This window comes from Cheilinus undulatus, linkage group 12 (genome assembly GCF_018320785.1).
Source record: "Cheilinus undulatus linkage group 12, ASM1832078v1, whole genome shotgun sequence".
NCBI lineage: Eukaryota > Metazoa > Chordata > Actinopteri > Labriformes > Labridae > Cheilinus > Cheilinus undulatus.
In genome coordinates this window covers 22,926,994-22,943,771 of record NC_054876.1, presented here as the reverse complement: position 1 = coordinate 22,943,771, position 16,778 = coordinate 22,926,994, and the positions used below count along the sequence as shown (strand labels likewise).

The 16,778-nt window shown below is 35.9% G+C and overlaps 1 protein-coding gene across 3 annotated transcripts; it reads right to left on the bottom strand.

Moving 5' to 3' along the window:
• Positions 1-684: 684 nt before the first annotated feature.
• Positions 685-16,766, bottom strand: LOC121518794 (apoptosis-inducing factor 3-like). Of its 3 annotated transcripts, none has more exons than XM_041801405.1 (19): positions 16,644-16,766; positions 16,339-16,426; positions 14,690-14,799; positions 14,277-14,386; positions 14,137-14,181; positions 12,942-13,023; positions 12,526-12,638; positions 12,347-12,433; positions 11,901-11,992; positions 9,203-9,333; positions 8,766-8,881; positions 8,579-8,650; positions 7,925-7,988; positions 6,169-6,245; positions 5,611-5,728; positions 5,312-5,410; positions 4,270-4,345; positions 4,050-4,154; positions 685-3,142 (listed from the first exon to the last, which is right to left on the bottom strand). In XM_041801405.1, the coding sequence occupies exons 1-19, from the start codon at positions 16,660-16,662 to the stop codon at positions 2,965-2,967; spliced, it is 1,782 nt and encodes a 593-aa protein (XP_041657339.1). In that variant the 5' UTR covers positions 16,663-16,766; the 3' UTR covers positions 685-2,964. The 3 variants fall into 3 exon arrangements, with proteins under 3 accessions (XP_041657339.1, XP_041657340.1, XP_041657341.1); XM_041801407.1 differs by having other exon boundaries at positions 3,050-3,197; XM_041801406.1 differs by lacking the exon at positions 16,339-16,426 and having other exon boundaries at positions 16,644-16,695.
• Between the last annotated feature and the right edge of the window lie 12 nt (positions 16,767-16,778).

Below are 16,778 nucleotides of genomic sequence, written 5' to 3'. Positions count from 1 at the left end.
TCATGCCTGTTTTCTCAAGATGCCAAAGATTATATCTCATAACAGGAAACTTTATCTCATCTCATTTAAAAGCAGGGTAAATGAAGTACAAAAGCAGAAAAATGGCTGCTCTTGTTCTGCTAGAAAGCAGAAATACTGAGAGAACATGAAAATGTTCACTGCAGACTTAAAGATGTTATGTGGTATTTTAAGGTTATCTAGACCAGTGTTCATTTTGACAGCTATTTTTAATTTTAGTCTTAGTCTTTTGATCACATCTTTTAGTTTTAGTCACATTTTAGTCATTTCTATCATGCCTAGTTTTAATCTAGTTTAAGTCGACAAAAACTCTAAAACATTTTAGTCTAGTTTTAGTCCATAAAAAGTCCTCACATTTTAGTCTTTACTTTTAGTCCAAGTGTTTATTCTCTTGCTTGAATCTGGTAACAACTCATGGTAGTGTGTTCTATGCACCCTGCCAAACCTGGGGTTCCTGCTTTCTACAGCTGAGAGGCAGAATAGCTAGAGATGCACTGTTTTTTTGACAGATTTATCCACAGTGGAGAAATATCATGGTATTTGAATGTCCAACAAAAACTATATTACATTTTAGTCTAGTTTTAGTCATCTTGAAGAAAACTAAACATACTTTTTGTCAGTTTTGGTCATCACAGATCTATTTTTATTAGTCTTAGTCTAGTTTTTGTCATGGAAAAAAAGGCTGGTGATAAATATTTTTAGTCATAGTTTTAGTTGACAAAATTAACACTGAGCTAGACACTGTTAGTCATCTTTTTTCATGATTCTTATCCTCCTTGTGCAGTAATTATATTGGTGTCAAAGCAAGACTTCAAGCTATTCTTCAAGCAATTTTTAAGCTGTAATGTGACAATGTAATGCTGTAAATCCTTGAGAACACTGTAAGACCAAACAGTAGAAGATTGTTAAAGAAACTAAGTTGTGTTCATTTCAAAACAAAAAATAGCTATTTCAGCTATTTTTATCTGGGTTGATAGAACAAATTTTTAGTTTTAAGTAAATGAATCATTCTAAGTATTTTGGTCACTTAAATTAAATTGTTAAACAATCATCCCTTAATCCAAAGAATGCATTTGGACATTAGACACTTATTCTTATGAGTGAAGTTACTCACTCAGTTAGACAAGTCCCGCCTGTAAAGACCAACCACATTATACAATGAATGGTGTATTGAACATGATGGAAGAGGACTTCTTGTTGGTGTGCACCTTTCAGTCTCTGTCACCTGATTTCACTTAAGTTTAGAAGAAAGAAAGAGTAGAAAATTGAAGTGGTTGAGGAAGATTAACTTAAACTTGTTTCGAATTGTATTTAAACAGAATTTTTAAGTGTTTGAAAGTTTCCACAGTGTATTTTAACTAAAATGTTAAGTCAACTTAATATAAATGTACATGTAAAATTGAGGTGATATAAGTACCTGCTACTGAACTGATGTGTTTTTATCAGTGAGTATTATGTAAACAGTTTCCTCTCATATTTTGAGTTATATTAACTAATTGGGGATTTCTGTGTAAATTGTATGTTTTAACTTGAGTCTACTCAAAAGATTGATTTCTACAACTTAAAAACGCAGACATAATCCGTTTCAAACATTTTGAGTAATTTCAACTTGTTTGGTTTTACAATGTCAGTCAGACTATGGGGTCAGTCAGTGTTGCTTTTGATCAAGATGATGTGAAAAGGTTCACAATTATTTTATAAATAGGCTTGATTTCCTGTTTAATTTGATGTTAAGCCAAAAATCCAGTGTCTGGTTATTTTTCTTATTACTCATTTAATTATTAATGGATAGGAATGTAACAAAACACTCAAGATACAGATCACAATATTGGGTTAACGATATGATTTATCATGGTTTTTTGCAATTTTAATATTTTTTTTAAAGATATGAGACTGAAGTCAAAATGCAAAATTACCTTGCAATATTTATCTCTGTTTTGTCTGTCACCTTGTGTTTAAGCTCCCGCTCTACAACAAGACACATTATAGACCTCTGAACGCCTCTCTTCTTTAACTACTGACATCAAACTGGCTTAAAAAATGTAGGAAGTGTATACCAGATCTATTTTAACTGCCTGTATTTGCATTGATTTTCACTTGTATTGCGAGGTATCTCTTGATCCACATTTAGGAAATGTGTTTGTGAAACATACTCATGCATAGTTTGCATTAAAAGATGAATTTATCCTCGTATCATCTGAGATGATGCAAGATCACTTCGATGACAAACAGTAGAAGAATTTGTGTCATGTTTGGCCAAACAAAAAGATTACATTTAACATCCAAACACAATATAAACCAGCACAAAACCAAAGCTAAAACATGATTAAAGTCTGCACCAGTTGAACTTGGGTACAACAAATGAGGAAGAGGACTGAGGGTGAATGGAAGAGTGTATGTAGAGGTGGAAAGAGACAAATGAGTGAATTAAAGACTGAGACAGTGTTGGCCGTACACAAAGAGCAGACGTGAGAAAAACACAGCATTTCTTTTGTCCGTCTGCCTTTGTGTGATGTTTGTCAAACGCTTATTGTCCCCGGTGGTACGTTTTGTTATCACTGCCTATTTCAGCATCTCTGATTCAAAGAGCTGACCACTCCCCCTCTGTTCTCCTAATCCTCCGACTCACCGACCGGACCACGTACATGACTGCAGTGGGCATTAAGGTCACTTGTGTTTTCACCAGCAGCCTCGTCTAAGGCAGCACACTTTTTAAAATGATCACAGAACATACTGAGGCATCTTTAGTACAATGTCTCTGGACCGTTGCTGAAATGCCCCTGCAGCCACAAAGCCGTAAAAATTAAATAAAATCAAATAAAATAAAAACAAATAAATAAATTAAAAGAAGTCCAAAGAGCTGCCTCCAATGAGGTATCTGTTGTTTGCATGGTAGAGCCCCCTCACATGAAAACTGACTCCATGACGTACAGTTTAAATCCAATGTCAACACTGTAAGTATAAACTGTGTTTTTGACACAGAGCTGTAAATGCAGTCTGTCTCTTCTGATTTGTAATCCGTCTCCTTTGACTTGTTATCCTTGGTGGGAGTGCAGGTGTTGAAGAGACGAATGAATGACATCTTGGCTGCATGTTGACATCATACAGATGACTTGTTGAGAGGCTGAATGAAGGACAGCATAAATCAGGACAACTGCAACCAGCTCAGGTCATCTGATCTGCCAGTCGAGCAAGAGAGAGGACACACTTTACATCATAATACCAGAATGGTTTAATTCTATACCTATTTGTTCAAGGAGATCATTTACTCTGACTACAGTGGACTTTCTTTGCAGATTGAGGGTTAGTAGGGTAAATGTAGGCTGGAAATCATCAACCAAAAAGTTCTTTACTATGAAGCACATTGCATTTACCAAGAACATAAAAATAAATTGACCCCAATGTCCTGTAGTTATGAGATTTTTGTAATTAAATATCATGATTTCATAATTATGTGATCTTTTCTCATAATTGTGAGATTGTAATTTTGAGATAAGGATCTCAAAATTACAAGGTTTTCATTTTGCCATTTTGAGATGTATCTATCTCAAAATTATGATATCCTGAGCCAGCATGTATACATCTTAAATACACTCACAAGCACAGCAAAGAGATGCAAAGTGCTTTAGTATCATCTAAAATCAGGCACCTGTAAAGCCATGCATGTCTTGAGGCATTTATGCTTTGCTATTAATGCTTGCGACATTTTTCCAGATATTCAAATGAATCAATAACATGAATTTGCACAGGCTGGGATTTCCAGTCTCTCTTTTCTATTTTTTTCTCTCTCTAAGAAGTTTTTTTAAAGTTAGAAAATATTAAGTTATGTTGCTCTGCCTGATATGATGATCAGATTACTTTGATTATAAAACCTCTTCAAAACATCTCAGTACATGTACAAAGAAAAGAATTTCTTTGGTGAATGCAATACACTTCTGTACTTTATCATCCTCATCTCTTTTTACCTCTGTCTTAAAAATTATCCAGAATGAAGAGAAAGAAAGAAAAGATCATGAAACAACAAAACGTACTCAGCTTCTTTCTTTGTGATGATTTTTCCTGCTACTAGCCTCGTAGCTACTGCAGACACAGCAGGGTCATAGTTAAGGCTGGCTGCTGCTATGACCTCATCATCTCTGCAGGGATGAAAACATTAAAAACATACATGTGTGGATAAATAGTTATAGAGATGAATTAGACCAATTTTAGCTGTCTCTCATTTAGAAACAGCTGCTGCTTTAATTGACTTACTTGATGTACAATGCCAGGAACTTCCTGTCCTCAAACTTTCCTTTCATTACAATCTCAGTGTATCCCTCCCCATAGCCTGCAACACAAAGACAATATTTCATGACTTTATGAAATCACAGTTGGGTTTAATCATGTGACTAGAATGGCCTGTAAAATCAACTTCTGTTGAAAAATTAAGCTCATGTGGAAGTACAAAAACTGCAGTTCTCAGAGTGTCCACTTGAGGCTGGCTGCATAAGCCATAGACTCTCTATTAGAGCCAATATTAAAATGCCCATTTATACAACAGAACAAAATGTTTTTGAAATCTGGTACATAAATCTGTTCTGATTATATTAAGCCTAAGTGTTAATGTATAATGTATGCATATTTATAAATAGATGGTTTTCATCTGGTAAGCCTCAGAACCCATCACAACCTCCTGAATGAGAATTCATGACCTAGATATATGAAATTTTCAACCATTCAAATGTATTTATTTAAAATGATGCCATTTGGATTTAAAATGTAACAAAAATATGACTTTTAGAAACCATCAGTGGACATGCATACATTCATCTAATTTTACTTCGTTTTTTTCATGCTAATGTGTAATTTCAGGCTTTTCTTAGAGATCAGGAGGAATTAACACATAATCTCAGGAAAACAAGTTTTGATACTGAACCTAGACATTGAGATATCCAAGTTGAGATCTTGTGAAAACAACCAAAATTTACTTGTTAAGGCAAAATACAGTAGAATAAAATACATGGATGTATGTCTGCTTTGGGCTTCTGTTTATCTTTCTGTTTATCTTTTCAGTGGGTCACACATTTGTGACCCACTGTTAAGAAATCCATGACCCACTTTTAGGTCCAACTCACCAGCTGAGTGCCATTGTTTCTAGATCAATAAAAATCACGTTGAACTCATGAGCATGCCCAACTTGGCAGTCTTAAAAACAGAGACCTCAGTGGCACCTTTTTCATGTTTTCATGCTGTAACAAGTTAAAAATTAAAAAAGAAAGACAAAAATGAAGAAAGAGTTTACATGTGTGCCTACCTGCATATCGGATGGTTTTGCCAAGTAGGACGGTCCAGTAGAAAGGAACTGAGCTGAGTTCAGTCTGTTTACCCAACATGTTCAGAGCTGCTATTCTCCCTAAATGGCAACACACACAACTTTAACTATAAATAGAAATAACCAAGATATAGTACACAATTATCTAACACAATCTATATGGAGAAAATAAGGGTTGAGAACAGTGTTTACTTCTGTATGTCACAATACCTGCAGAAGTCAAAAGTCAGTGAGCTTAACCTCAGACATGCTGCAACTTTAATACACAAGAACTGCATTACCGTGCGCCTGTGCCATCTGCCAGTGTCCAATGTTTACCAGCCGGTTTTTAGCCATTTTCAGGGGAAAGGTGGCCAGGTCGCCCGCACAGAACACATCAGGGACATTAGTGCGCATATACTGTATAAGGATGACATAAAGAGCTGATTTATGGTGCAGAATAAACAGAAAACTTTCTTTCCAAAACGTCTTCATAGCATCCAGCTTGGTTTATCACCTTAATACTAGGAGACTTTCTCTAATCTTAAAGGAATGAACAGAAACTTAATGAAGTAGACCAAGATTTTAAAAAGTGTTAACAATACATTTTCAAATGCCAGGATTAAGTAAGGTCAAAAAAATAAAAAAGTATAAGAATTCAAAGGAAAACAGTGGTTATTGAATAAAGGCTGTTGGTTTATAATAGTGGTTATAAATCAATAATCTTTTTGACCCCATATGATGAGGATTTAAATGCAAACAAACACAAGGTTTAACATAGTAATAGGAGTAATGTGTTGAAAATGAAGAAATGTGGATGAAATGTAAACAACTATCATGGGTTGCAGATTTAAGCTGACCTTGTCTACTGTTACAAAGTGTTTGGAGTCCATCTGTATTTTGCCCCCCCTCAGGAACTCTGAGTTAGGTTTGATACCTGGTGGGAGAAAACAGAACTTAAGTCATTTCTTTCTCTTTCATTTTAACAAACATTATATGTCAATGTCAAAACTAGTCGGACAGCTAATACAGTGTGCCATCACATGGGATGCAGATAAACAAAAATATACCTAAGACAAAAAAATCGTAAGTAATAATTTAACAAAGTCATGGACTTCTGTCTCTACAGTCTCATCCAACTTGCCCATGGCCCCACTGTTTTCCCTAGTTTTCTTATAAGAAAAACAATATAAGTCACGCGCATCTCTTAGTGGGTACTGGACCCAAAACAAACATAAAGAAGCAAAAAGGTCTGCACACCAGGAAGCTCACTTTAACAGGAGCTTCCTGGTGTGCAGACCTTTTGCTCTGTTTTGTTATTACCAACATTTATTTAGAAGTCCAAATCATTGAGTGTTTTGTACAGCAGTGTGCTGCAACAAAGGGTTAGTGATGCCACAGCAAACAGCAGAAAGTGTGTTGCATCTTATTTTCAGTGTTACTTTTTAAGTTTGGACAATGTGTTACCTGTTGTATTTCTGTGTATAACTCTTTATAACATTGTATGTATCTATTCATGTGATTATATCTATGCGATATGTCATTTACTGTTTTTAACTATGCCACATAGAGGGCTAATTAAAAGTAAGAAGTAAAGGGCAGAGTAAGACAGAGCTGAAAACTGCTGGTTGTCCTCTCATCATATTGGGTTATTGTTTTGACTGAGAGCCCTCTAGCGGAAGAATTTTACTAACTGTGCGTATAAGCAAAATCTACCAGGATAATGAATGGAAATTAGCCAGGGGCTTTAATCAGGCATACAGTATTTACACAGTTTAGTCCTGTACTGATGTTGTTCATTAATATGCACTGTCCCTTCTCCAATAAATATAACATTGTTATTAATACAAGAGAAATTCAGGCAGGATTGTGTCCAGAGGTAACAAGGGTAATTTAATTAAAAAGTCATTATACATTTTATTTGTCTGCATGTAGGCTGGAGAGTAATGGAATTTCGTTGGTTCACATTGGGACTAATTTGTGTGGTCTGACCAGCAGAGAATCTAACATCTCAATTCTCATCCCTGATCAATGATCCATACAACACACTGTGATTTTTTGGGCAACAGTAGGTAGACTCAGTCATCTTGCACCTTGAAGATCCTGAGTTTAATCTCCAGATCCTGCAGTCACATGCTGATTTGTCTTTGGGCAAGATACTTAACTCCACTTTGATCTCACTGCTGTATCAGTGGTGCATGAATATAATTGGCTAATACTGATTACCATCTACACAGCAGCCGTTGCCATCATTGTGTGAATGGGCAGGTGTGACCTTTAGTGTCAAAAGCAATATGAGCAGTCAGACAACTAGAAAAGAGCTTTACAAGCTCAAGTTAGGGAACCTTAGAAGTGTAAGACTGCTCTTTTTGTTGCATTTGGACGAAGCCATGTTGGCAGTTTCCCTCAGTCCTAATCAATGTGTTAAATAAATCTGAGATAACCAGATGACAAGTGGTATGTATTCAGTATTCATATGGTAACACAGACAAACAATTGTGAGAGAGACACTGATCTACCCATTACTATCTCTGACAAACATGGAAATAAATACAGTGTATATTTGTAAATATCACATCAAAATAAATTCACAGAAACTGTCTGAAACAGACTTACCAATGCCAACTATCAAAACATCAGCTGGGATAACTTTTCCACTTTTAAGCACGACTTCTTTCACCTAGAGGAGGGAAAGAAAAATGACACAAAGGACAAACAGGTGCGTTTATCAGTTCCCAAAACTGAATTTTAATATGAGCAACTATCTTATAAACTGCAATTTCTCTATCAAAAGTCTGCATTCTCAAATAATAGACATGTAGATTCTGTTTTTGTAGTTGTGGGGTACATTTTTAAGAAAGAACAAAAAGTTGATGATTTAAAATAATTTAACAAAATGAAAGATTTTTTTAAAGACAAGATCATTACAGAAAACTCAAAAATAAGAATAAATAGTGAGGAAATAAAATGTGATGAGTTTTTTCTTTTATCTTGTAAGTTAGACCTAAATCTGGATTTAAAGTTATACTAACGTCATCTGTTTATGAGAGCAGGACACTCATAGTGAATAAACATCAGAGTCAAACAGAGAAAATGGAAAACTTGTGTTTTCTCTTTCTGACATAGCCGATTGATGATCTTGTCAAATCAAATCAAATCTGATCAAACAATGATCACAACAGTAGAACACCTCAAGTGTCAGCTGCTCTCTATTTCTGTAGTCTGAATTTTGAATGAAGAAACAACACAGAGTGTATTTTCCCATCATACCTTGCCTTCAGCACCGATGACCTCTGTCACATTATCATTCATGTAGAATTTGACATTTTTCTCTGACAGCATCTGCAGGTAAAAGAAAATAAAACATACAACATACTGAACTTAAAAAAACAAACAAAAAAAAAACATTATGTGAAGATACAGTACTGGACCATCTCTCTCTCTCTCTTGCTCTCACCTTCATGGTGACTTTCCCAATTTCCCGGCCCAGTGTGTTTTGGTATGGCATCTCGCTGCTGCCAATCACTGTGATACTTGCGGCTTTGTCTATCAAATAAGACGCAATTTCCATGCCTGAAAGACAAACATGTGAGTGAATAGGCAGAGGATGATATTAGGGAGAAAACAAGATTCAAATAAAACAATGAGAAATGTAAAACTTAGGGGAGTAAAAGAAACAATACACATCTTTCACAATATGTTCAGATAGATGACTGAAAAAGAGATTTTAATGACTTATACTTTAATTGTTTAATGTCTTTGAAATACATGAACATGCAAATCTCATTTGAGCCTCTATGAAACAGACAATGAAAGACTAATATTTTCGAGTCTATTTGAATTTCATAAACAAAAACAGTAAAAGCAGATCAAAAAAAATGCCTTTAACAGTACCGACAAAAGAGGTTCCCACGAGGACGACATTGCAGCCCAAACAGGCTGAGTGGATTTGCCGGGCGTCCTCTGGTGTCTCCAACATCTTGACGTTGTTTAGCTTCATCCCGGGCAAGTCCAGACCCTTAGCTCTATGAGAGAGGATAACAATGAACATTTAGATATATTCATACTAAAGTTACAGCTCTGTTATGGTCTTTTGGTCTTTGTTGACGGAATAATACACAAATGCACACACACACAAACAACATTTTTTAAACAAATTGCTGCCACTCATTTTTAACATAGACTGACGAAAACATTGGGCAAAGCATCAGTGACATCAGTGATTTTGTTACTAAAGGAGGCTTTTGAAGCAAATCCCTGGTGGCAAATGCTGTATCAAACTAACTTCAGATCAACTGGGAAACAGACAAAGACTTTTGAGTCATAATAGTCATATTATCATGCATGACACTTAAAACTTCTTAAAACCAAAATGGACGAGTCACGCAAAAATACTCCCGACCCCGTACAGTGTGGGCCTATAAAGATGTGATGGTTCTGCTTTAGTTTTGTTTTTGCTGTGTTATTTCGGTGTTTTTGTTTTTCTCTCCTTCTACCATTTCTGGTCTCTCCTTCTCTCCCTCCAGCAGGGCGTGAGTGTGGCAGGGGGCATGGCTGGCTTTTCCTGCTGCAGCAGACGAGGCACACCTGTCTTCAATCAGCTCATTTCCTCAGATATAAAAGCCCGGTCTTCACTCCACTACTCTGCCAGATAATTCTGTCTTGCTCAATAATGCTTGCTACAATTACTGCTGGAGTTTTTGCTTCTTGAAACTTTGGATTCTTACCAGTGTTTCTCTTTGTTTCAGGTTTTCGTGTGCATCGCTGCTAGTGACATCTCACCAGTGTTTTTTCAGTCAAGTTTTAGTCTTTGAGCTTCAAGGAGCCATCCTGCTCCATGTCTCCACTGTCAGCCTTTTTGTTGTGTTTTGGAGAATAAACATTTTTTTTTCCTTTTGCTGCCCCTTCTGCTTTTTTGGCATCCTAGTTTACCAGAACTTAACATATTAACTATTTTGAAGCATGTTTTGGTTATTTCTGCTATGAATGTCTTTATGATGCCATAGAGACATTTCCAGGAAGTGCTCTTTCTCTGAAGCATATCATGCTCACAAGTCACAGATGTAAATGAGATGTAGAGAAAACTATGGTTCAACAATTGTTTTTTGTATGGCCCTGTCAAATAGACTAACAACCTGAACTAAACTGAAACACATTTTTTTCTAATGCACCTGTGGCTCTTATCCCATGTCTGAAGTAAATCTGACCAATGTCCAGAAATGTCAATTGGAGTTATCATTTCTTTTTCACAATAATGTACCAAACGTACCAATTTACAGATACAGAAGGAGTTTCCCTGGAAGTATATGATACTTTTATTTCACTCCCAAGGTAAAGAGCAAAGATCTAAAATAAAAGTTTACCATGCTGGAGAGAATGTGGAGCCATAGATGTAGACCACTCACACATATTCTGGAAATGACATAACATTTTTTTCATTTTTTTCCAAACCACACACAGTACCCTACAAGAGATATTAGGATACAATATTCCATTGAGGTTCATGATACTCTATACGTATAATTTTAACTTATCTGATGGAACTGAGTTGAGACACCTAACCAGGATCAAGACAGTGAAGGAAATCTTCATAAGGGAGAAAGTGACTCATCGTTTGAGATTGCAAAGCAAAGATGGAAGCAAAGTGGGAGAAATGGACAACAACCAGGATGAAATACAGAAACATAAAAGGGCAAATAATGTTGATACTGAAGGACCAAAGAGACCACTAAAAGTCTAACTCCCAACAGTGAATTTAATGTAATTTAATTTCATTCTGTTACTCATTATAATTTTGATGCCTACATGTTCATTTGTGGGTTTCATGTGTAGAAAATGTTGAAATAATCAAGAAAAATCAAAGTTATAAAAAAAGTTTAAAAACATCATACTTTATCAAACAGCCTTCTTTAACAATATGCATTAGTGTTTGTGATAAAGGAAAAAACTTTGAATGAGTTGGAAACTGAAGAAAAAGAGAGCAAGGGGAATGTCATGTGGGAAAGTAGCCACAGGCTGGATCTGAACCTGGGCTGCCCACTTTGCGGTAGTAGCCTCTGTACATAGGCATGCAGACTTATTCACCAGGCTACTGGCACCTGAAAGGAAAGACTGAAGGCTGTGGTGGGAAATGTAGCTATGGTTAGTTATGTACAAGTGATACTGATGCAGCAAATTTATGAAATTAAATCTAAACCTGGAAAAAATATTGTCCTAAAAAAAGGCCTTGACTGACTCTGGATTCAAATGAGAATTCTGAAAACATACTGATTTTCTGTGTATTTGTTTTCATATTTGACTTATTTCAGTACAAAGCCAAACAAAAATTTAATTTCAGAGAGCCCTGTATCTCATATAGTCAAAAATGACTATATGTTTTGGGATGTTGCACTGCATTACAGTTGGCAATATATGTCGTGTTTCCTGTCAGCACTTATTTTTGTTGATAACTGAAATTTGTCTACTTTTCCAAAGTAACATTAATGCAATTGTTTCCCCACTGTCTTCTTTGTATTTTTTGATTTGTTTTATATGTTTTCAGGACCATCATTGGACCGGCATAGCTTAATGCTGCCATGTGAAAACAGAGTACCTGCAGCCTGTTGAGATGAGGAGCTGGTCGTAGCTCTGGACTGAACCATCATCAAATGTGACTGTCTTCCTCTCTGTGTCCACTGACAGCGCCTGCAACACAACCAGAGTCAATGATGAGATGAAGTTTAGAGACAATTTACAATGTGCAACATAATTTCCCCTCTGGTCCAGAGTTTCCCCTCTAGGGATCAAAAATGTATTGTCATCTTGTCTTATAAACAGAGGTTAAAGCCTGTGTCCTGGGTTGGAGTCTAAATCTTAGCCTCTTTCCCACGAGCCAGTCCCATCCTTTCTTCCAAATGTCCTACTTTATCCACTGTTCTGCCCCTTTAAAATAAAGGTTTGAAAAGCCTTAAAGTAAATCTTTAAAAAAGAATCTGAGTCTGTCCATTGTGGCACACTAGTTAAGAATCACTCAAGGCTGATAATAAGGAAACTACTCACTTCTTTCCTGAGCCACACTTCGATGTCAAACTTGTGAAAGAACTCCGTCCTCCTCAGAAGAATGCTGTCACTCTCCACGTTCATCACCTGTTTGATAAAAGCAGGGTTTATGTTGTTGTTTAAGTTGTAGAAACAGTTATAAAACACACTACATGTATATCACAATAGTTCTGGAGTACCTTGCTGAGTCGAGTTTTGTCATAGGGTAAAAGATCGTCCCGGGTGGCCATGATGATTCTGCCACCAAAGTATTCTTGACGCAGAGTCTCTGCACAGATCAGAGAAGCTGCTCCTGCATGTACAGAGATAACACAGAAGCACACACAAAGCAAAGTAAAACTCCTTTAATATTTTTTGTTTTAGTCCAGTTTGCTGTTAAATATTTGGAATTTAGATCTAAAAGTGTCAGTAAGGTAGAGAGAGATACAATAAAAGAAACAAACATTCTGCTAATCACTACTCCTGAGTATATATATCACTGACATGGTGGCTGCAAATGTGAAGAAGAAAGGTATTTTCCCAAAAACAAGAAAAAATGAGATGTTTTTTCTCATTATAATCTCAACCAAAGACATAAACAGTGGCTCACACTCACCTCCTCCCAGTAGCAGAATGGTGTGGGTTACTCCTGGTACTGCACTTCCCATAATCTTTATTCGTTTCTCCTGCTTGAGAGTCTGAATCATGGACAAAACATGAAGTAAACCAATCAGCACAGATTCTCATAAAAATATGGTCAAGGGTATAAGTAAAAAAAGACACAAAATAACTATATGTGTATCGAAAAGGGGTATGCCTTTGTGTTTGGATTTGAAAGTTGTATTACATTAAAGATACGATAGCAATTTTTAAAGCTCTAGTTTTTAAAATATTCTGTTCTTACTATATGTAGCCTTTGGTTGTTTTAAAGCTCCAGTAACAACCAATATCATAGTGGCTTTTACTGTGATGACAACTACAAACTACAGATGCTGCTTAATAATACTTGAGGTCAATGTAAGTGTGATTTTTATTGGTGATGTTATTCAGCACTGTTAAACCCAGGCAGAAAACCATTCAGCAAGATAAACAGAAAAAATATTATAAACTATCTTACTAATTTTTTTTGTCCAATTGTAAAGTTTTTTTTTAAGGAAAACAATCGTAATTTGACATGTTGACCCATGCAAATCAAATTTATCTCCTGATTCAGAGGGAAGTTTTATGTGGGAATCACTGAGGACTTGAGCCTAATAAAAAAAAAAAAAATTATAAAAACTTGAATTAATCCATATACTACATATCATTGTTTTCAATTTTAAGTGGGTAAATTGTGACTTTACCTTGAATATGTAAATAAACAATGTTTTATCTTTAAGAGGGCTATTTAATATTTTTTTACCATGAAATAGGTAAATTAGCAACAATTTTACCCTTAAGTTTGCAAATTAACAATGAATTTACTCATAAGTGGGTAAAGTACCAATGATCTTACCCTAAAGTGGGTAAATTAACATGATTTTACCCCGAAATGGTATAACTGGTAATTATTCTACCCTCATGTGGGTTACTAAACAACAGTTTTACTTAGAAGCGGGCTTATTTACAATAATTTTTATTCATGAGTGGTTAAAGTAACATCAAATTTACCCTCAAGTTGGCTAAATAACAATGATTTCACTCTGAAAGTGATGAACTAGGAATGATTTTACCCTGAAGTTGGTTATCAACAATGATTTTATCCTTCAGCAGGCAAATTAACAATGACTTTATGAGCAGAGCAACATTGACTAATAAAAGAAATGACTTACCCTTTTGTTAACAGTGACATACACTTTGCTGTTCTGAATCTTCACCTTGAAAGAGAAAAAGTCCAGTTAAAATATCACTAAAGGACTTCTGAGTTTAATGTCTGTCTCTCTGTCTGTCTTTCTGAGCCCCAGGTTTCTACCTTGTGGCAGGGTAAACAGTCCATACCAGGGAACTCCTCTAGATCTCCTGTATGAACGTTGAAACAGGCGCCATGCCATGGGCAACGAACTGTGTGGCCTGAAATATAACCTAAACATGCACACACACACACACACATAAACAGAACCCTTAACATACTCTCTGGTTATTTAAATAATGATGTTATAGTGTAGATGCAATATTGAACTGAGAAACACACTGTGAAAGCTGTACAGTAGTAGCAGTAGTAGTAGTAGCTGTATTGTAAAGGGAAAAATGACAAAACCCTGCAAGTGACTGAATCTTTAGGAGAAGACTTAACAAAATCATTGATAAACTTTTATCACAGATAAAACTGTAAGTAAATAAATCAAAGGTCTGGACAAGTATACAGTCGCAGTTGATGATCTTTACCTTTACTGAGTGGAGCACCATAGTGTGTACACTGGTTACCAATGGCATTGAATTGGCCCTCGCTGCGTGTCAACAAAACACTGTGATGTCCCACCTCAACCTCCATCATCCTGAAGTAACACACAAGCACACAAGGATACAGCAACACATTTTTTTTACAATGGAATACAGTATCTTTTGCACTTATCATTTTTATGGTTTCGATCACTGGTTCCAAAACTTCTGTAACGCCACACAATGCCATTGTTTGTCAGTTTCTAAAGAAACTATCAATAAAGCAGAGTGTATGTAAGGTGTAGCTACCAGTGACTAGCAGTGATTGATAAAATATATGATATTGATAATCATAGGTGAGATGGCTTGTGTGGTTTTGGAATCTGCAGTGGGACCTGATCCTTTGTAAGATCGGATGTCTCTGATGGTCCTATTCAGTTTAAGGATGAGTACAAACCTGTATTTTGGGGGGGTGGATATGTCAGGTCTGGAATATTCTTATGGTTATTTACACCTGCACTGGATTATTATGAACTATCTTTAAAATTTTAGAAGTCCATGATCATGTTGGCGTGACATCATCATCCACTATTTTTGTCACACGATAGCATGAAATTATAGCTACATTTTGCATTGCAATCGCTTTGTGTTGAAAGTGTGTTTTTTTTAACTCTCTTTCAGCTTTTGGTTGATGACAATAGGCAAAATAAAACAGGAAATATGATCACTTGAAATTGATATAAAAATAATGTTAAACATGGGGTAGTTATCCATACTGTACAGGACTGATGCTGGTAATTTTCATAACTTTGGCATTTTACATCATCTTTTTGGAAAAACGTCCTTATATTTTCACTATCTGCAAAAGCATATTTTAGATTTCGATATTTTTTTTTTTGTGATTTTGGAGGTCCTATATCTAATACAAGAAATTGAATTTAAAAAAAGTTTTCATTTCATAAAATTAAGTTTGTCCTGAAAAAATTATACCAAACACAAGTATGGTAAACATTTTCTGAGTTGTTTACATTGTCAGAATAAAAGAATTAACAAAATGGCAACAAAAAAAAATAGCCTGCAGACTTAAAAATACCTTGATCTGCATGTGGAAGAACTGAATAAATAAATAAATGAATAAACACGTCATAAACATGCGACGAAAGTGTTGGCGTGATAACTCATTGGCAGACGGGCTAAACAAATTCGCACTTTGCATGTTAACTTTCACAGAGTTCCCTTTTGTCATTATTTTAAATATACAAGCGCTGACTCAGTAGTTTACCTGCTACATTAAGAACAGTCCCATTGTCGATGGGAGGATGTGTAAGACAACGTTAGCATGCTAACATGCTAAACTAAAGTAGTAAACAAAAGAAAGACTTGACTTAGTTACTAGCATTGTACTAATTATCACCAGAAATAGCATGGCTGTTATTTCCTCATTGGGGGTTGTTTTACTGGGGTTCAAATTCCGGCATTAGGTATTGTTTTGAAAATTAAAACAGAAGATAAAAGATGTTTGGTTTGTGTTCTAGCTAACGCAGGTTGTTGTTTAACGGTTATTACTCTTTCAATTTGTATTTAACTCCAGAGCTATAAAAAAAAAAAAATTTAAGGTTGCCAGGGTGCGAGAAATAACCCCTGCCGTGTCTTACTGTCCGTCCTGCAGGTCTGACTCCAGACACACAGCCGCTGTCAGCTCCTCGGACAAGTCCTCTGGATCGGAGTCCGGCTCCTGTCGCGCTAAACACGCACGTGCACGAAAAACACGAATCAGGCAAGCATGCGCAGACATTTAGACGCACTGACAGTAGTTTACAGGTAATGCTGTTCAATAACTAACACAGATAATTCCTTGATTTCTAACAGTTAGAGCTTAAAATGCTGTGATACTCAGACTGACACCTGCTAACCATCAAGCTGCTTTGTAAATGAAAATAAGATAGAAACTGTTACTCACGTGGTTTGGTCCCAGACATGTCTCTGATTCAGTTATAGCAAAACAAAGAAACAGAAAACTCCTTCTAAAAACATTAATTAGTCAGATGTTCCCCTGGCCCTTCTTCTTTCACGTCCTCTACTCATCAGCTCAGAG

Coding starts and splice junctions, on each gene's coding strand:
- LOC121518794 (XM_041801405.1), bottom strand. Junction 12,434..12,525: donor ACAAAACTCGACTCAGCAAG/GTACTCCAGAAC, acceptor TTTATCAAACAG/GTGATGAACGTGGAGAGTGA. Junction 5,729..6,168: donor ACTTTGTAACAGTAGACAAG/GTCAGCTTAAAT, acceptor ATCCTTATACAG/TATATGCGCACTAATGTCCC.